Here is a 22,116-nt window from a genome sequence, read left to right on the forward strand (position 1 = left end):
TGTGTGTGCAGTCAGTTATTTTCAATGACCTAAATTATTTCTGTTTATTTAAATATAGTTATTCCTAAATTCTTGTCAATTTTAAAAATCATTATTTTTTCCAACTTTGCCTTTAGCATTAATTATTATAGAATAAAGAGAACGTAAATAAATAAATAAAGACTAAAGAGTCAATAAGGAATATACTAGTCACGAGTGTGTAAAATTGCACTTGTTATCGTAAATACATATTGTGGCTCGATTAAAATAAAGACGACTTTTGTATTAGTTGGAGTGCTCTCCTACTTCTTCTTAGGGGATCCAATAGAAGTAGAAGTAGGTAAGTATCAATTCATACTATCCCACAACACGAGTATGAAAGACATTTCGATCGTCTGTTTCTTATCACTGAATTGTTCATCATTTTTGTTAGGAGGTTCAGAAGCTAATATACATATATATAGATAGAATTTATGAAAAAGTTAATGGGTTCGTAAAAATTCATGAACATTCACCTTGCTCTGTGTCATGCCTATCTTTTACCCCATACAATCATACCTTACTAATCTTAATAAATTTTATATTTTGTTGCTAAGAGCACTATGATAAATTGACGTGGTGGATATGCATAAAAAGTGGTACATGTACGTACAAATGTACTGTTTTAGTCATACATTATACTATACTCATAATGAGGTGCATTTGTGTCCAAATTATAACTAATTGCTCCTTAATTAGAATAACAATGTTATGATGATTGTTCCCATTTGTAATTTCCAAGTTTTAGAGACCTTAATCATTCATTTTCTTTCACTGAGTAATTGCATCCACCAAAAAAATTCATGAAAAAATAAACTAGTGTAATGTAGTTAGTTTGCTAAGATAATTATGACAATGTCCATTTATATTTAATAGAATAAATAATGACTTTAATTTCATTATTTGAGCTAAAACTCTTTCATATAAGTTTTACGCTGCAACAAATAAATAATTTTAAATCATCGCTATATTATATTCAGCGAGAATATAAATATAAAGAAACATGACTAGATACACAAATCAGAGACGTGACTCTACTTTTTCCTATTTATCAATGGAAACTTTGGATTAATTAGTCAATGTTAATAAAATGGTTGATCAAATTAAAAATCAATTATTCATAATGCTGTATATATTGGTCAAAAAGAAGAATTTTACCAATTAGATTTATTGAGTAAAATCTTTTTAAAAAGTTGGGCCAAATTAACATTGCAAGAAAATGATATAATTGTGGGTTCATGAGGGGACATATATATCCCTTTGAAACTCACAAACCTTGATTTGTTAAAGTAAATGGTAATCATGATTAGCTCTGTAATTAGAATCTAATCTCTTACAATAAGCATGTTTAAGAGTTCCAACATGTCGGAATCAAGTTTAATCAATCAATATTCTAGCATGAGATGTTCTTAAATTATGTGAACCATTTTTAAATTTTTTTTGGTCTTTTTTCTTTTACTTTCCAAAAGCTTGTTATCCTCTCTTGGATACATCTCTATTCCTCTCGAATATAATCTTCCCCTCTCAAACATATTCATCTCATTAAGTAATGTATCATTCACAATCAGTGAGCTATATATTCACAATTTTATTGATATATCTAAGATCATATAAATTTAAGAATTTATTATTATTTGAATAATAGAAATAAAATGTAATTACCTTTTGATATCAGAAAAATTATATATATTTACTTAATTTATTTATATAATGAACGGTTGAAAAGAATGCTGAAGATTCCCAAAAATTTGAGTCATTAGGTAAAAAAGTTTGGGAATGTTATCTAGGGGTAACTTTTAGGAAGGACAAAGGGTTTTGGGGAAAGAAGACATAAATGAGAGTCCGGAGCTTAAAGGTATAAAATATTAATAAAAATTTTGAAATGGTATATAAAATTTTATATTAATCAAAATGGTAAAATCGCTGGAACAACAGCGATTTCCTCCACCGAAAAAAGCAAAAAGTGGTTTTCATATTTTTTTTTTAAAAAAAAAATTCATGAAAATCGACGGCACACATCTTCATTTGAATTTATTTCTTTTTTTTAAAAAAAAAGAAAATCGCTGCCTATTTTTTTTTAACAAAACAAAAATCGCATTTTGCAAAATCGCTGTAGTAGCAGCAATTTGCTTTTTTCCGGCAGAGGAAATCGATATTGTTCTAGCGATTTTGCCATTTTGGTTAATATAAAATTTTATATACCGTTTTAAAATTTTTGTTAATATTTTATACTATTTAGGCTCCGGACTCGACACAGTGGCCTCCATGTTTACAAATCCATGCTTCACACTACTCCTCACATTATTAAAAAAAACAAGGAAGCCAATGGTAACTCTTCTAATCCTTTTGGATATATATATTCTTATTATTATTATTATTATGATGAGGCGTTTGATAAAAAAAATCTTTTTTTAGTATGGAATAATTTTAAATTTTTTCAAGAATTTAAAAAATAACGAGAAAAGCATTTTCACATGTTTCACTTCAAGGTAGTCACAAAAAATAACTTCAATTTATAATCATAACTAAATATAACTGTGAATTTCAGATAGTATATTTTTCACTTAAAAAAATACAAACTATTTATTTTTAAATGTTACAATTAAATACTCCTATGACAAAACACCTTAGTTTGCAAGTTGGCATGCACCATTTATAACACCAGCAATGACGCCATATTTATGTCAGCAAAAAGTGCATCATATTAATTATTAGATTGGTATTTTTAATTTAATTGAAGATTTATGCTATTGGTGTGTTAGATTAAACAACTTTTAGATTATCGATATACTTTAGTAGACCATAACGTGTTTATTTATAGTCTTTTTTGGGATACCAAACAGGAACGGCTCTAAGCCAAGACAGTCTTACGCCCTCACTTGAATAACATGTTTGTGTATGAGGATATTTCCTATCGTAACGTGTATTTAGCTCACAAATCAAGTGTTACGTTTATTTTTAGATTAAAATCAAGTGAGCTTCTTTTGCAACTCAAAATTCTATGATATACTTTCTCTAATTCATACTAAGTGAATTTGTGAGGCAACAGACGTTTAATAAGAAAAAAAATTATAACATAAATTGAATATCACTTTATGTTTTCACTTTTTTTTTAGTTATTGTCAATAACATTTAAATAATTGAAGTGTTACTCCTGCCGTTTCTTTTTATATGTCATTTTTACTATAAATAGTTGATCTATAATTCTGTCATTTCATAACATCAATGCATAGATTACAATATTCTTCCTATTTTATCCTTATAAGTTATTATCCTTAAAAATATATATTTGACTAACATATAAAACTAAATGAACAATTCATGTTTATGATCAAGTTTATTAATTGAAATAAATTAATTCATATTTATTCATTAAAAAGTTATTTTCAAAAAAAATTAATAAAGATCGAATAATAAACTTACATAATGCGTATGAAATTAAAAATAATAACATATAAGTAAAAATAAAAATATATATTATTTAAAACATAAACTCAAAATCTTGACTCCGTTTCTGTATCTAATTATATATATGAGTATGGTGCACTTTACAAGTGGAAGAGTGGGAATCAAACTCACATGTGATGCTAAATTTGTGTAGAAAATGTAAACAAAACAAGACAAAATGGAAAAGGAATTGAAAAAATGGTGCCCTATTGGCCAAGCAAATGTATATGACACAAGTTCAGAAACTCAAGAGGACATAAATAATGATTGATAGATTTTCTTATCAGAATTCAGATATTTCTTTAAGTTTTTTTTTTACTGAATAAAAATAAAAATAGAAAATATGAAAAAGAAAAAAAAATTAAAATAGAGGCACGAGATAATGATTTGGCGTGTAAGTTTATAGCAAACATCGAGAGATTTGGTTCAGCTTGTGGCAGGGCTCGAGGAGAATATACATTCATGAATAGTCATGTGATTCTACATTAAAAAAAATAAATACATATGTCTCTAAATAATCGTAAATAATGTGCATATATTTTTTCGTTATACTTTTAAAATATTTCTATTTCTGTCATTCAAAAATTAAAGTATATATGTCATTCGCTTTAACGGAAGACTAAATAGGGACACGTGACACAATCTTATCTCTCGATCTAATATTTAATAAATGTCGAGTCGGTGAATAAGTTTATGACATGTGTATATCCGTTAGTATAAAGAGTATGTATGCTCTAGCTTTGAACAACGGAGGCATCAATGTTTAGAAGTATGACAGAGGGTATCTGCATACTATTTACGATATTCCGAAATTTGTTCTTTTTCCCTAAAAAAGGGATTATTTTCTTCGCATTTCAATTTACTTGATATTGATTGATTTGATACGAAATTTTAAAAAAAAATATTTGAAATTGATAATATAAAATAAATAACAAATACTTATGTGATTATAATTTAATTAATTAAAGGTAAAATTAACATTTTAAAGTAAGCCCTATAAATCGAAAAAAAGGAAATGAAGTATATACTTCATAGAGTGATAAAGGGGTGTTTAATTTATAGAGTATATCTTTTCTTAAACAATAGTAATAATAATGAATGAATATTAAAGGCACTTGAAAGTTCTAACATGTCTTTTGTTTGCTTCAAGTAAATCTTCCACCTTCTAACAATCATATGTATTGTCATTAAAAAATATGTTTTTGTCATTAAAGTAAGGTCTCTTTTTGATAATCTTCAAAGTTCAAATCCTAAAAAATTGCATTTGGTTCCCTATTATTGTCTAGCATGGCATGCATGTTCATTTATTTAATTAAAAATTTTAACAAGACACACTACCTAATTAATGTATTTTTTTTAAAAAGTTTAAATAAAAAATCTATATATGACTAGGAATCTAGCTAGTGATATATATTCTAGTATTGCATCAAATTAGTTCATTTTTTATTTAATCTTCGTACGTATACTATCTTTCTATTTTTTCCAAAGTTGAATATTTTGGTAATAACTAACAACTAGGTGAAGTAAAATGTAATAACAATAACTAATATTATCAAATAGCCAAAATGTAACGCATGCAAAATTGTGAGTAATATATCTTACATAAGGTCAAAATTGATATAAAATGCTTTCTCCATCAGTGAAGTTTGCATATATACCGGAAAATTTATATATATATATATATAAATAGATAGATAGATAGATAGATAGATAGAGAGAGAAACGAGTTTCCTAATGCGTGGACTTTGGAAAATGATAATCTAAATCTATAAACCTCATAACTATACCGTCGGAGCTAGGAAGGGCTCATGTGAATTCATTCTAAACTCTGTTCAGTGAAAAATTACATTGTTTATATATAGTAATTAAAAAAAAAATTCGTGTATACATAGTAGATGTTCAATATAATCTCCTTTGACTTCTTCGAGCGTTTACTTTCTCATTTTTTAATCTCTTTAGTGAAAATTCTAATATAACATGTTCATATATTGTGCTCTTTCACAAAATTAATGTCCAAACTACATGTTTGAAGAGACTAATTAGATTCTTTGATCAAACATGCGAGAAGAGAAAAAAATTAAACATAAGTCCGGTAATCTTAAAAGTTATTATATTATGACCTTAATTTGTTGGTTGGTGTTAATTAAAAATTTTGAAGATTAATTAAGGGTTGGACTTTGAAGATTAAGATTGAAAGTGATCTATGAACTAATCTTCTTTGCTCATGCCTAATCCAAATTCCTACCCTCCAATTAAAATTAAAGAAGTGGTGGGCACCACTCATGCACAAAAATTATGCGCATGAAATAGTTGCACTCACAAAATGCTTCTCCCTAGTGCTCAAATAACTTTTGTTATGGGTAATGTTCCGGTCAACTTGTACGTGCTTCGATTTTATATTACTTTAATAGTCTCTTGCTATTGTATTATATTATATTGTTAGTTTAAATATAAATATTTATTTTAATCGTTATTTAATTTTTATTATATTGTATCATTTGGTAATCGTGTAAAGCCAGTGGTGGAGTCATGAATTTAACAAAGGATATCTAAAAATAGCAAGTTGTTATGTTAAGAATGTCTAAAATATGTTATTTAATAATTTCACATATGATTTTATTTATATATATGATATTTTTTCCGATGAAGGGTGTCCAATTGTACACCCTTACCACTATGTGACTACGCTACTGTGTAAGACTGATTTGATATGATCGCGTCGTACCTAAATATTTTTTTTCATTTTGTCTTTGCTTATTATTTAATAATCTTATTTTATCATTTATCCTACCTTTTAATGCACTAAAACAATACATTATGAAACAATATATAATAGCGGTGCGACCAGAGAGACAGAAGTGTATATATGTACAAATATACTTAGCTAGGCCGTCAGTGTACATTTTAAGATGGATATGGAAACTTTGCGCGTGCAAGCATGTCTGGCGGCTAAAGTCACTTGTAACCCTCTCCCAACTCATGTAATTGTCTCCCTATATATTAACCCTATGGTCCCTAGTGGGGACTCATGTTTCCCATTTTACACAAAGTTTGGAGAGTTTATATATACTTATACCTTTAAGTGGGGTCTTTTGGTGTCTTGTTTGTATGACAAGTGCTTAGATTATGTAAGTTCATGTGGGGTAATGCTATGTAACAACACAATCCCTTAGAGTAGGTCCTAATCGTGGCTTTGGTAGATATGATCATTTTTAGTGAAAAAGGGGGATATACAAACTCAAATATTTGGGTCCATTAAAAGAGAGGTTTTGGTGTCTTTCTATGCTTACCTCTCTTTTGAAAGCTTATTGGTTTTTGTACTACAAATTCAAACCCCCCCACCTTTGAAACTCAATCCCTCATTCCTCAAGGGGGTGGGGGTACTTTGGTTGACTTGTACTTTTCATGTAAAGAGTTATAATATATGGGGTTTCTTAAAACTTGGTTTTTGAGACTTTTCAAGAAAGATTGAGATTTGGTTCAGTATACGAAGTCTAACTTTCCCTTTCTTCATGATTTGAGTTGAAAGAACTTTAATTATATTTTTTATTGCTTCAAGCATTTGGTGTTCGAAACTCACTAATTCATTCAACTAGTCTCTATCTGCGTCAGAGTTTTAGTTCTTTCTATCAAAGAAAACTCTATTATATGTATGCTCAATAATTTATTAAACTATAAAGTTAGACAATAGTAATATCGTAACTATGCGATCGATTTTGCACATTAATTAGATAACACACACACACATATATATATCTTAAAATTTGAATAATTTGGTTAAGCTCAATATCAAATATAAAATGATAATACATGATATTTCAACTTTTTTTTTCTTTTTTAATATGGAAATGGAAAGAGGATTATAACGTGAGGAATTAAACCCTAGCCAACAGAAGTTCAGATAGTTGATATCAACTGCGCTACTAAGATTTCCTATGAAATTTCAACTTTCCTTATGTATAAAACAAAAAAAAAGATCTACTTATCAATTCAAAAGATTTACATACTATATGTGTATGGGTGATAGGCATACATCTATTAGAGGGAGCTAAGGGGGGTGGGTTGGTGGTTGGCGTGCAGCACATAGAGGAAGAGATATGTGGTCATAATTTGAGTGTGCCATCCACCATATAAGAATATTGTTGATGAAGCATACACAACTCAAAATCATTTCTATCTATCCTCTCTTAATACCTTTCTTGATTTATGTAAAACTCACCATTGACCATCATTATCTTTCTCTACTCCAATCCTTCCCCATAACTCTTCTTTCTTTTATATATATATATTTTTTCACTTTAGCTAGCTCATACACATACATTAATATTTAAATATATTACTACGTACTTACTCTATACTATGATTGAGGTATAAGTCTTGTAAGGTGAAATAAACATCTAAAGTAACTTAAAAGCAAAGGGGAGAACAAAATTCTTTTTTGCTATTTATGATGAGTAGATACTACATTACCTTCCTAAAGATGTGTAATAATCTTCACAATCTTACTAGAATTAGAACAAATTATTAACTAAGTTTCACCTTCTTTAGAAGCACAGACAACTTATACTTGATGTTATCATGCAAATGCATTGTCTATCTAACTAATTCTCACATTCTTGATAAGTTTTTTTTTTTTTGGTTAAAAAAGTACTTTGTTCTTCTTTTTATTCATTGTAATTTGTATGGTTAAAGTGAAACTGATCAAAACAGAACTTGAAACCTCTTGCTAATTGTTGTTTATTGAAAGACATTGAAGAGTAGACAAGGAATGATTTGACAGAGTTTAAGCAAAGCCAAACCTATTAGGGTGTGTTTGGTAGGAAAGGAAAACGTTTATCGAGAAAAAAATTTCTTGGAAAACAAATTGATTTCTAACTTATTTTCTCATGTTTGGTTGGTGAGTGGACGATATTTTCTAGTGTTTGGTTAGTGAATGAAAACATTTTCCAGAAAATATCTTTTATTCTTGGCTAGAGAGTAAAAAATACTTTTTTGAAAAATAATTTATAATCCAAAAACCAACCCCATCAGCTGATCCAAGACCCGACCCGAACCCGTCACCCGATTGGGACACGACCCCAATGACTGATCTAGAATCTGATTGAGGACTTAACCTAGACTCCCGACCCATAACTCGACAATCGAACTAGGACTAGACCCCGTCATTCGAATCGAGACACACCCAGACAATTGATCTAGTATCCAATCTCGAGACCCGACCTAAGACCTGATCCTGACTCTGAACCTAAGACACAATATTCAAACTAGGACCCGACTCTAGGGTTGGGCATAAAATACCGAAAATCGAATTACTGAACCGAATTGAACCAAATTTTTTGGTAATTTATTTGGTATTTGGTATGGGATATGCGAGTAAAATTTTAAAATTATGGTATTCGGGTTTGGGATGAGACATTAGCACCATTTGTTATTCGGTATTTCCCGAATACCATATTATTTACTTAATGAAGGTCATATATCAACATATCCATTACTCATTAATACAAGTTTCTTTATAGAATAAGCATGAACAATCCAAATTAATACATGTCTTTCGGTTGTATCTATTTGCTTTTCTTGATGTCTTCTTACTTATTGATCTTATATTATATTATGCCTCTACATACAAAAAATAGAAATAATTGGAGAAATAGTATTAATTTTGTGATACAATCGGCTATAACTTCAACATGGTATTAACGAATAACGTACCGAATTAAAGTTTAATTTACCGTTTCTTGACCAAACTAAATTTTAAAATTTTGGTATTTGGTACTTACTTTGAACTATCAATTACCGAATTACCAAACTCGAAATTTATGAAACCTGAATTGAATACCAAATACACATCCCTACCCGACCCCAACAACTAAACCTTGATACGATCTCAACGACCGATTTGGAATTCAACCCTAACACCTAGCTTGGGACCTGACTTCGACACCTAACTCGAAACTCGACATTTGACCTTAACCCCGACACAAACACCTAACCCAGATGAATGATTTAGAACGCGATACCCCAACCAAGACTCGACACCCAAAATAGGATCTACCACCTGAACTACAATTTGACTCTGAATAGAACTTGATTTCAACACCCGATGCAAGACCTGACTTCTAATTCGAGATCTGACCTTGAATCTCGATCTAGTGCTCGACTTCCAAATTGAGACCCAACTTGACTTTGGATCCAGTGCCCAACTTTCAAATTGAGATCCGTCCTCGACACTCGATCTTGACAACTAATTCAGGACCCAAACTCACACGTGATCTTAACGATCGATTTGGGACCCAAGCTCGACAGTTGATTTGGGACTAGACCTCGACTCTCAATTCAAACCTGACACCCATCTTAGAAACCCACCTTGACACTTGATTTGAGATTTGACCTCGAGAATCGACATGGAATTCAACCTCGAATTCTAACATGAGACTTGACATCCAAATTGAGATTCATCCCAATCTAACCTGAAAGTTGGGTCTCGATTGAGATCGAGAGTCGTGTCCCAAAAAAAATCAAAAGCTTGGTCCCGGATTAATATCGAAAATTGGTACCCAAGACTTGAGTTAGCGTGAAAGCTGAGGTGTGAGATTGAAACATAATTTTGGAAAATGTTTGAGGTAAGTCATTTTCCTTAAATTTGAAAAAAATAAATTGATTTAGAAATATTTTTAAAAATATTTAAGCTAACCAAACATGAAAAACTTGAAAACATTTTCTAGAAAAATATTTTCATTCGTGCCAAACACACTCGGGGCTACAATTTTCCTGATTGTTGTTCTTCAAAAATATTGAAAATGGTTCCTAGAGGTTAGTTAAGGGTCGAAACTAGAGTTTGTGAGGTCACGTGTTCAAGCCCTACTCCATGCAAATTACATTTGAAACTCAAACGGAAAGGGCGTAGATGGACAAATCCATTATCGGTAATTAAGTTTTAGAGGTTTGAGTTTCACCTAAAGGATTGTCCATATAGATACTTTTATCATCATTTTATAAAGGAAAAATTACGCGATCAAGCAAACTTATATTACTTAATTACTCATTATAGCTATAGTTTGTTGTAATTACCACTTGCTACTAACATTATACATTAATTACGTGGACTAACTTCAAGTTTGTATATGTAGAATTCTTCAGAAAATACAAATAAATATGTATAATATAAAATTATCTAACTGATATACATATACAATTCACCTCTCTCCCACTCTTTGCCCTCTCTCACTTGCCTCTCTCCTATCTGTCCTAATCTCGCTCGCCTCTCGCCTCCCTCTCCCAATCTCGCTTTCCATATATACAATTGTATATGTATGATATACAATAATATAGCCGATATACATATACAATTTATCTCTCTCCTACTCTTTGCCCTGTCTCGCTCGCCTCTCTCCTCCCTCTTCCAATCTCTTTTGCCATATATACGAAAACATATCTATGATATACAATTATCAAGCCAATATACATATACAATTCAGCTTTGTCCTACTCTTTTACCTTTCTCGCTCGCCTCTCTCCTCTCTCCCTCTCCCACTCTTTTCCCTCTCTCGCTCGCCTCTCTCCTCTCTCTCTCCCACTCTTTTCCATCTCTCGCTCGCCTCTCTCCTCTCTATCCCAATCTCGCTCGTCTCTCTCCTCTCTATTCCAATCTCGCTCGCCTCTCTCCTCTCTATAACATGTAGGTACAAATTGTAATCATCAAACTATAGCTATAGAGAGTAATTAATTTATTTTTGAGCGACTATATGTGAAAGATCCTCATTTATAAAATATTCGAATAGCCTGAAAGTTCATTCATATTCAATATTTATATTGCGCTGATAAATACATTATTTGTTTGGACATAAGTATTTAATATTTAATCATGGATAATTAATATACATCCTCACCATATTAAATTAGTTAGTTGTACTAATTTTTTATGCCTTTGATATAAATATGTGATGGTGGTAAACAATTACAGAGTGTATTCTCTGAGTTATATATATACTTAAATAAAAGAAAAAAGAAATGAGGTGATAATACACTGAATTGCCTTGTATTTTTATCTAAGGACCCCATCTTAATGCATTGAATATTATAATTATATTTAGTTGCCACGCTTGATACTTACTGTTTTAATATATGCATATTGGAAATACACAATTGATTATATTTTGGCACGTCTATTAAACTTTATTTTCAAAAGATAATGGTGTCCTTTTCAAAACCAGTTCAATTTAGTCTCATGCCCCTCCAATTTCCCATTTAAGCCATTTTTTGCTTTGCCAAAATAGACTAGTGCCTTATTAGGGCTTATACAAAAAACAATCTTTTTTCTTCAAACATATTATTCATTTTCTTAATAATATATTTTGTAAATTCATGTGTGTTTCAAAGTTTTTTAATTTAATAAGATCTTGCATTAGTTCTGCAAGAAAATGAATGCGCTAAAGCACAAATTCATCGATTTGGCGAAAAACATATAAAAAATAAATATAGCTAGGTGGTCTAATATATAAAAATTGATTTTTTATTTTTTTTTATGGCTTTGTGTGTGATGTGTCCACTTGAGAATTATGTATATAAGGGAAGAGATATATAAATATAAGAAGATTATTGGAGAAAGCTTGCATGCCTCCTCGTAGCAAACTCTAATAATTGATGTCATGCATTCAAGCATCTTGTTTATAATTGTGTCTCTATTTTCTTAAGCTGCCATGTGATTTACTAGGGTACCTTTGGTCTCTCATATTTTCAACCTATATATACATATACACTTATTACTAGCATATATATATATATATATATCCTAAAAAGTTTCGTAGTCGTGGAACTACGGATGGTAACAGAACAGTGTGAATGCAACGCGATCCTTTGTCAAGGAGAAATTTAGAATTAAGCGATAAAAAGGCTTTTAAGAAGAAAAAAATATATTATTAGGACGGTACCAATGCAGGGTGAGAAACTCAAAAAGTCACAAAAACTTTTTCAAGAAAAATAATAATATTATTTATAAATTCAAAGTACAAATTTCCTTACTCTAAGACTATTTAATCGCGATATGTTTGTCCCCCCCTTATAAAGTCAATTTGCTTTGATATACGTTAAATTATTTGATATTGGATAAACACTAGTATTTGATAATTGTCATAATGAATCAAAAGCTCTTTTATTTGAAAGTTAAATTAATACCTCAAATAAATCATCTCTATTGTTACATAATTTGACTCTTAAGGAGCACAAAATAAATTATTACCTCAAATAAAGCATCTCTATTGTTACATAATTTGACTCTTAAGGAGCACAAAATAAGATTTTTACAGAAATAAAGAAATCAGGGGCACACCAATTACAATGTTTTAATTCTTAACATAATAGTGGTTAATAAGAAAGAATGACATTAACTCATTAGCAGTGGTTAAAAGATTGAATTAGAATCTGTAATATAACATTTCTGATTGTGATCTCTTGCCTCTTGACCATTTAGCTAACTTAATCATCACATCAACAAATGCAAGATTATGTTTTATGACTATTATATTTTTGATTTATTTTTACTCTAATATCAAGTGCCAATAAGCATATACCCTGGATTGAGCTAGTGTAAAAAAAAATTAGACAAATTTGATGTATTCTTGCGTTAATATCAAGTGTCAATAAGCATTTACCCGGACAAAGCTAATGTAGAGCTTATAGATTCATCTAATCCAATATAACATTAGTCTAAACTCTAAACCTTATATTTCTTTTTGAAAAAACAACTACTAAACATGATCGATGAATAAATTATTTAGTTTATAACCCAATCATTAAAAGAACTAGAATCCTCAACACATAGTTACATTGACCTGAGGGTTCAGGGTGGTTAGTAGAACACGCTTAGTCAAAAAAATAAAATATATATATTGTGCATATCAAGTTCCAATAAGCATTTATCTCGGACTAAGCTAATTTAGAGCTTATAGATTCATCCAATCCAATATAACATTAGTCCAAACTCTAAACCTTATATTTTTTATTAACAATAAACATGATGTATAAACTATTTAGTTTAGACCCAATAATTAAAAGAACCATAATCCCCAACCCCAACAAAGCTACATTGACCGGAGGGTCCGAGGTGGTCAGTTGAACACCCCTAGTCGAAATATATAATATATTGCATAGATAAGTAAAAAACAAGAGATATATACAGAAAATTTTGAACAAGTTAATAACAAAATTCTAAGCTTCGTCACGGCTAAACCAATTGATTATTTTGAAGGTACGAGTGTAGAAATAGAGTGAATAGTACTCAAATAATATATAAAAAAACAAGAATTGCGCGTGGATTTATTTTGTTTGTCACAACAAAATCTTTGTATCATACAAACAAAAAAAACTTAATACATCATCTTGTATTCATTATGCTTACGAACTTATAATTATTACTATTTATTCTTTAATTTTCTTCTCTCACTCACTCACTCGCCTCGCATGCCCTCTTCCCTTTTTCTCACTATATATACTCACTTCCCTGTTCCTAACTCTTCCCACCTCCAATCTCTTCTATTTCTCATTTCATCGAATTGAACATATCCATGGCTGTTTCTGGTTTCGAAGGATTCGAAAAGAGACTTGAACTACACTTCTCCGGTGATGATCCAATCATCCGGATGGGTGGTCTTCGTCAATTGGATTTCGAATCAATCGAAGAAATACTAAATGCAGTGCAATGTACTGTAGTATCAGCTGTTGGAAATCAATACTTTGATTCTTATGTGTTATCGGAATCAAGCCTCTTTGTTTACTCAACTAAAATTATAATCAAAACATGTGGAACTACGCAGTTATTGAAATCAATTCTTCCGTTGATTCAGTTTACGTCCGAACTGGGATTCATGATGAGTGAATGTAGGTATACCAGAGGAAATTTCATTTTCCCCAAATCTCAACCTTACCCACACACTAATTTCAACGATGAGATATTCTATTTACAACAACAGTTACCCATTCATCTCTGTTATAGAAAAGCCTCTGTTATGCCTTCAAAATTCATTTCTCATTCATGGCATGTATTCACTGCTTGTAACGAAGAATCGAACAACGATCTCTTCACTGTGGAAGTTTGTATGACGGAGCTCGATCGGGTACTTGCTAGGAAGTTTTTTAAGCATCCAAATATGGCGTCAAATGAAATGACGGAAGTAACTGGAATTTCAGATATCAATCCAAATGCTTTGATTTGTGATTTTGTTTTCGATCCTTGTGGATATTCTATGAATGGCATTGACGGAGATCGTTATTCAACCATTCATGTTACCCCTGAAGATGGATTTAGTTATGCAAGTTATGAATGTGTTGGATCAATTTACGATGATCCCAATGACATTATTAATATATTGAAGAAAGTGGTGCAAGTTTTCCGGCCGGGGACTATGTCGATTTCGACTACCTCAACGACCAATGAGGTCTGGACGAGAATTGCTAAAGCTGTTGAACCATTAGGGATGAAATGCCGGAGCTGCACAATGGATGATTTTCCGTCAACCGGAAGTGTGGTGTTTCAGACTTTTACATCTTGCCGGAAGTAGGTGGCGGTGCTGCGGCGGCGGTGATGGTAGGAAGGTGGCAATATGGTGGTACTTGCACCTTCTGTGATGGTAGATATATGGTTTTGAGAAGTAAAGGGAGGAAGTAGGGGACTTTTTTTTTTCTTCTTGTTTTTTTTTTTTTTGTATTTTTCTTTTCTTTTTTTTTATCTTATCTTAATTTTGTTAGTTTTTTTAGTTGAAAATTTTTTAATTAAAAAGAAGTAGAAAAATATTGATGCATGAGTTGGAATGGATGGTAGATGATCTTGATGATCATCAATGTAAGCTTTGACTTGTGTAGAGTGATGCAAGTAAATTTTTCACCATAAGGTTATCGTAAGAGTTTTTTATTAAAAAAATATTTATTACTGATATATATTCAATCTAAAATTTCTAATTAAGACTTTTGACTCAAAAAAATTACGATATAAGTTTGTCTCTCAAATAAGAAGGAGGTCAATTTCGATATTTATGTAGCGAAAACTGTTCATCTCTCGACTTTTAAACTCATAAGGTTAATAATCGATTTGTATAAAGATTTGGAAGGGGAAGATAGTGGGCTTAGGTTAATATATCATGATAATGCACCCCACTTTATGTTTGTCACGCCTAGAGAAATTTGTTTGAGGTTACATGTTTATGTGTTGTTAGTAGTGGGGGATGTTAAAAAGTGGATGAATCTTTTTGTTGCTAAGTTTTCATTTTGTCTTCCTTCTCATCTATTTGTCTCCAATGAGAACTTGCATGGGCTTGTCATGGTTTTTTTTCTCCATGATTAAGCATGCATATTAATTAGTTGTATATGGTGATTATGAGTGGATTAAAATTATATGGTTATGTAAGCTATCAACACAACAAGGTGCAAAAAAAATTAAAATGAAAGCATAATTATAAGTAAATAGGACAATCTATCTATCTAGTTTTCTGCCTTCTATGTGTTTTCGATGTTGTTTTGCTAAATAATAGTAATATATCATTCGCTATTTAATATCAATCAGTACTTAGATGCTAGATTGTTTTTTGTTATATTAATAATAATAAACTCAGTATAATCCACGTGTGAGGTTCGGGAGGATATGGAGTTGGCAGACTTTATTTCTATTTAAAAAGATAGAGATTTTATTTTTAATAGACCATCGATAGTCGGGTCATGAATATGTTCTCTTTACATTGCTGACATGAAAAGTGCTACTTGATTAGACAACAATAACTAAGAGATGATTAAATAGAACTCGTGAAATTTGAACTAAATTATGTTATTTTGGTCATTAAACTGTCTAGCACAAACTTAAACACTTTTCAAAAAGTGTGTATTCACCCATAATGGTGCACCGATATGAACTTATGATCTTCTTTGAGGCCACTCTTTAAAATATGTTTCCTTTAGTTAATTGGATTAAATTTCACCTTTAAAATAGTAGGACAATTATTTACTTGTGTATTTATTTTGGAAACGATGTCCACCCCAACCCCAACCCCAACCCCACCCCCACCCCCAGACCATGATGATAAAATTTAAAGGGGAACTTTCACATATATCCACTAAAAAATAGCCTAAATACTCTCCATATTTATAGTTTAATAATTACAATTTGTAGTTACATGTTATAAGAAGGAGAGACGCGAGCAAGACTGGGAGAGAGAGGAGAGAGCGAGAGAGATGGCAAAAAGTGGGAGAGAGTTTAATTGCATATGTATATTGGTTAGATAATTGTATGTTGTACATATGTATTTGTATATATGGCAAGCAAAATTGGGAGACAGAGGAGAGAGGCGAGCGATATTGAGAGAGAGGCGAGCGAGAGAGGACAGAGAGGTGAATTGTATATGTATATTGGTTAGATAATTGTACATTATACATATGCATTTGTATAAAAAGCAAGCGAGATTAAGAGAGAGAGGAGAGAGGCGAGCGAGATCGGGAGAGAGAGGAGAGAGGCAAGGGAGAGAGGGTATAAAGTGGGAAAGAGGTGAATTCTATATATATATATATATTGATTAGATAATTGTATATTATACATATGTATTTGTATATTCTAGCAAATTATATATATACAAATGTGGCTAATTATACAAACTCAAAGTCAACCCACATATTTTAATGTATAATGTTAGTCGTGGGTGAAAATTATAGAAACTATAGTTCTGATAAGTAATTAAATAATATAAGTTTGTTTAACCGCGCAATTTTCCCAAATTTAAATAGTAGTCTCAAGAAAGAGAATTTGTACAAATTCCCAACAATGAAGGACTAAAATGTATAGACTACTATTTTTCAAGGCCCATAATAAATCAAAGCTGGAGTGGGCTCTAAATCTGCAAAAGAAATTGAAAAACCCAATATGCATTATGGGCCTTATATAGGAGCCAATTCATGTGTTTGGATACTACAATAAAAAGAGAAATTTAAGTAAATTTCACTAGTTTAGGAGTTAATTACTTAGATATACTTTGGGTTTTTACTTACCTACTATAGAGTTATAACCGATGTCATCACGGTTCAATTTGGAATCATGGGCTAAGAAAAGTCATCTAACACCAAAGTAACAAATGTACATCAAATTTTACCGATTATACATGAGCCTACGTTAGATTTAACACCTAGAATCTAAAAAATCATGAATTAAAAGGTACAAATTGTTGAAAAAGTTTTCTAAGCTTAAAAGAGGGCAAATTGAGAATTCATATACTGATTTAAGGTTTGATTTAAAATCTAGTTATTAATTTGGACTAGTATGATTATGGTAACCAAAACATAGTAATTTATCACGAACATATGGCTACATTTTGTGATTGCATTCATATTTTAAAAATTCTAGACTCTTGGTCTAAACGACAATAAAAATAAAAAAATACAAGGACTCCTCTTGCAAATTTTTAGTATTATATTCATTATTCCTCACACTTTCACTCTTGACATGTCTGTATGGATAATTACAATGTCACGAGTTTGAATATTAATGATTTCTTTCTTCTAGTTCCTTCTTTATTATTATGTAAAAAAAAAAAAATAGCACACCAACCTTACATCCAACACGAAAAAATTAACATAATATAAAGAAATCAACTCTAATCTAGCTATAACAATCATTCTTTATAATAACATTTCATTATAACAGTCATATTTTTTTTTAGTGAAATCAATCTTTCATTTTTATGTTATATGTTTTTTTTTCTATTAAATCATTGTACTATAGCAATTGAAAAATATCGAAACAAACTATATTATTATAAAGAATTGTGACCATACTATAAATGTAGCACGAAATAAAAAAGAAAAGTAGGAACAATAAACTTACATATAGAACAAAAATGAAGAGCTGGTTATTTACTCTGTATTCAAATCCTCAATTACCAAAACAAAGTACTTAAGCTTATGAAGTCACTTCATTAGCTTTAAAATTAAATATAACAATTGGCATATTAATCAAAGATTTTTTTTTACCGTGGATGAGGGAACATATAATTGGTCAAAATAAAAGTACTAATCTAAAATTAACGTGTGGCAATTGTTATAAATGATAAGTGGGAATGAAACTACCTTTTAGTAACATCAAATGATTAAACATGAATTTTTTATAGTTTAATTAAGTGATTAGTTATTGGCTAACACGTATTAATTTTCTATTGAAAGAGCTTTGGCATGCGTTTAAATACACAAGAAAGTTAGTAAATGTCACTTTTTATTTAATTATTTTTTATATTAAACAGAAAAGGATCAAAAAATAATCCTAATTTATTGAGAATGCCTTTAAAATATTCTCTTTCAACCTTTTAGTCTAAAAATAATTTATATATTTATTTATAGTTCAAAGATACCTCTTTTTTCACCTTTGATCTAAAAATATCTCCAATCCAAATTTAATTTAATTAAATTCCCTTGCTAATTTGTTAATTCTTTATTTGTTCTAAATGATAATTTTTTATTTATTTAAATTCTTAATATTAGCTCATATTCAAATATCCCAAACTCTTTTTCTTTTAGTAATAGAGAGTAAAGAAAAAGGACAAAAATTTGATTGATTAATAATTTAATCTATTTATAGACTTAAAGATTTATCCTGAACACTAAAATAAAAACTTATTTACTGGTCCAAATTTTAAGTAGAAAATTCTCTAATAAAATATCTATAATTTTTCTGGAAAAAAATTGCATTGGAGATCCTTTTCTACGATTACTTCATTGTAATAAGGATAACCAAACTTTCCAAAAATATAAAGGGAAAATGCATAAGTACCCTCAATCTATGTTCGAAATTCTAGAGACGCACTTATACTATACTAAGGTCTTATTACCCTCCTGAACTTATTTTATAAGTAATTTTCTATCCCTTTTTAGTTTACGTGACACTAGTTTGAAAAAAAAAGTCAACCATCGTTGGACCCACAAGATAGTGCCACGTAGGTCGAAAAGGGGTAAAAAATTCTTAATAAAATAAGTTCAGGGGGTAATAGGACCTTAGTATAGTATAAGTGTGTCTCTGAGATTTCAGCCATAGGTTGAGGGGGTACTTGGGCGTTATCCCAAATATAAATAATAGTACTAAATAAAAAGCGATAAACATAATTCGAGATTTTACTAACATAATGACATTTGATGCATCATATATTGATCTCAAAAAAATTTATCTGTATTGAATGTTTATATTAAATAAATGTAGTAATTTTTATTACTATGTAATTCATTTAAGGTTAAGTAAAATAAACAATAAATTTAAACACATGGCATACATATATTGAATTAATATAAATACCCGATGCGAGTAGGTTTTATGATCTCTTACTTATTTGTTGGCTTCTGATAACGTTAATGATATGTCCTTGTATTGATTATTTTTTAATTATAAATAAATTTTAAAAAAAATGACAAAATTTAATAAACTAATTAGAATGTGAGTTGTGTTAAAATATGTTATTAGAGCTAGGAAATATTAACTAAATTTAAGAGAACATTTGGCAATCCGACTACTAATATTTTTTACATGAGCATATTTAATAAAAGATTTCAACCACAAACAATTAAAAGAAAAAAGAATTAAAATTTTATTTAGTTAAATAACAAAATGTGAATTGTTATTGAATAAAAATTTAATCAATATTAAAATTCTAAATATAAAATAGATAGATATATAGATAGATAACAAAGATTAAAAATATTTCCAGATTAAAAATATTTTTTCAGACATAAAAAATGGATAGAGAGATATTTTTTGATCAAATACGAAATAAAAGATATATCTTAATCAAAAAATAAGAAAAAAAATATTTTTAAATTATTAACAATAAATTATGAATATTCTTGGTCCTTCACCGTATATTAAAAGATTGGTGGGGGTATTGCATTTGCGTTGGTCTTTTCAGACTTATATATGATCATGATGATTGTATTTCAATTTTTTTAAGTGTTTTGATTCCAAAAAAAGTTCCTAAAGTCATGTTGTAATGATTAACGACATTTTGCTTTCTTCTTTTTGTTATTTTTTAAAGATTATATAGTGTGGGAGAATGGTACATGTGTCAAGATGAATCAAAACACTTTTGATTAAAAAAAAAAAATAATTACGATTCTTATAATTTCTAAGTAGTTTGTAAGTCTTTTTTAATTTAGTTTTCTAGAGACTGATTATGACTCTTCCTGCTTTAGGCGGTAAGATATTGCTCTTATTGTTCTTTTTAATTTTGGTGAAGTGCTTATAAGCCTTAACTTTCCATTAAACTCTAGCTCCTCAATCTACTTGTAGCTTATATTTTCATGTCTTATTTCACTTTGGCAGAAGTCATCGGTGACCTCCTAAACATGGTACAATCTTTCACTTAGATACTTCAACTGGAGGGTTTTCATTTTAAATACCTAACGTAGGGTTCCTATGTGTTACTTAATTTTTTTTTCACAAACATCTGTAGACCATAGGCACGTGCAACACAATTCGTTATACGTGCATTAACTTGCAAATTATATTATGCCAACTGTTAAACCTATTTACACGTAATTTTTATTCAAATTATTAGACAAATTAAATCGGATAAAAGAAAAAGGAAAAATCGATTCATCTTTCCAATTTCTTCTTTCAACTTTCTTCGTATGTTTTCCCTTCTTCTCCGACCAAAATCTTAGATGTCTCTTCCTTCACATGTATTGCGTTGTTTTTCCTTCAATTCATTGTTAGTAATAACCATTGTTATATTTTGTTTCACCATTTGCATGCTTAAGGTTGTATCGGGCTGTGCAACGTGAAGTTGACGAGGTATTGGGTTGTCACCATTTTGTTTTCTACCTCTGTTTTTTCCTTTGTTTTCTTGCAGAAGGTGTATTTTATTGTTGATTCTGCTTTTTTTTTTTTTCATTTTTAATCTAGGTTTTGATCTCAGTGGTGCTGATAAAGTAAGGGGCTTTTTGGGTATTCCTTTTGTTGGGGGTGGGTCTCCTTGTTGGGATATGGACAACTATATTTTAACATGTTTTCATCATGGAGGGTGTGTTGTTTTTAAACCCTAAACCTACTTACCAAAGAGAAGTAGACGTATATGGTGTCGCCGTAGATAAAGATCATTTTAGTCTTGTCGAGTTTCTTTCCTACACTAAAGAACTTGGGTACACAAATGTTAAGGCATTTTGCTGTGAAGATGGTGATGAATTAGTTCAAGTTACTTCTGATACTCAACTGTTAGAATTTGCGAAAGACTTGGTAGATAGTGATGAGTTTCATGTGTATGTGGTCCATGAAGTTGATGAATTAGAAGAAGAATTACCTGCTCCATCTTCTCTTTTACCATGTTCTGACACTGTTGATGAATCTGTGGGTATTAATGCTGAGGGGACTGTGGATAATGATTTAAATTTGAATGGAGGTGATACAAATCATAATGAATCTAAATCAGATCTGCTTAGTACTGACTCAAATGTAGATGATATTCCAGTGAAGATGATTCAGATGCCGATGAAAAACTGAGATCCCTTAGGACTGAAAGGAGAAACAAAAGAAATCCTAATCTTAGGAAGAAAAAAATAGTAACTGAAGAAGTACCAATAGGTGAGGCAGGTGTGGACAGAGGCTTAGAAGATATTGGAGTAAATAAGAAGGATAGATATGTTGGC

The 22,116-nt window shown here is 30.2% G+C and overlaps 1 protein-coding gene across 1 annotated transcript; it reads left to right on the forward strand.

The window, feature by feature from the left end:
- Positions 1-13,819: 13,819 nt before the first annotated feature.
- On the forward strand, positions 13,820-15,394 carry LOC101265860 (S-adenosylmethionine decarboxylase proenzyme 4). Its single transcript, XM_004229422.5, has one exon. It carries the CDS (start codon positions 14,028-14,030, stop codon positions 15,018-15,020), a length of 993 nt encoding a protein of 330 aa, XP_004229470.1. The 5' UTR covers positions 13,820-14,027; the 3' UTR covers positions 15,021-15,394.
- The last annotated feature ends 6,722 nt before the right edge of the window (positions 15,395-22,116 follow it).

Source organism: Solanum lycopersicum, chromosome 1 (genome assembly GCF_036512215.1).
Source record: "Solanum lycopersicum chromosome 1, SLM_r2.1".
In the NCBI taxonomy this organism is placed as follows: Eukaryota; Viridiplantae; Streptophyta; class Magnoliopsida; order Solanales; family Solanaceae; genus Solanum; species Solanum lycopersicum.

Bases quoted from the DNA above. Each gene is read 5' to 3' on its own strand.
- LOC101265860 (XM_004229422.5), top strand. From the start codon at position 14,028: ATGGCTGTTTCTGGTTTCGAAGGATTCGAAAAGAGACTTGAACTACAC.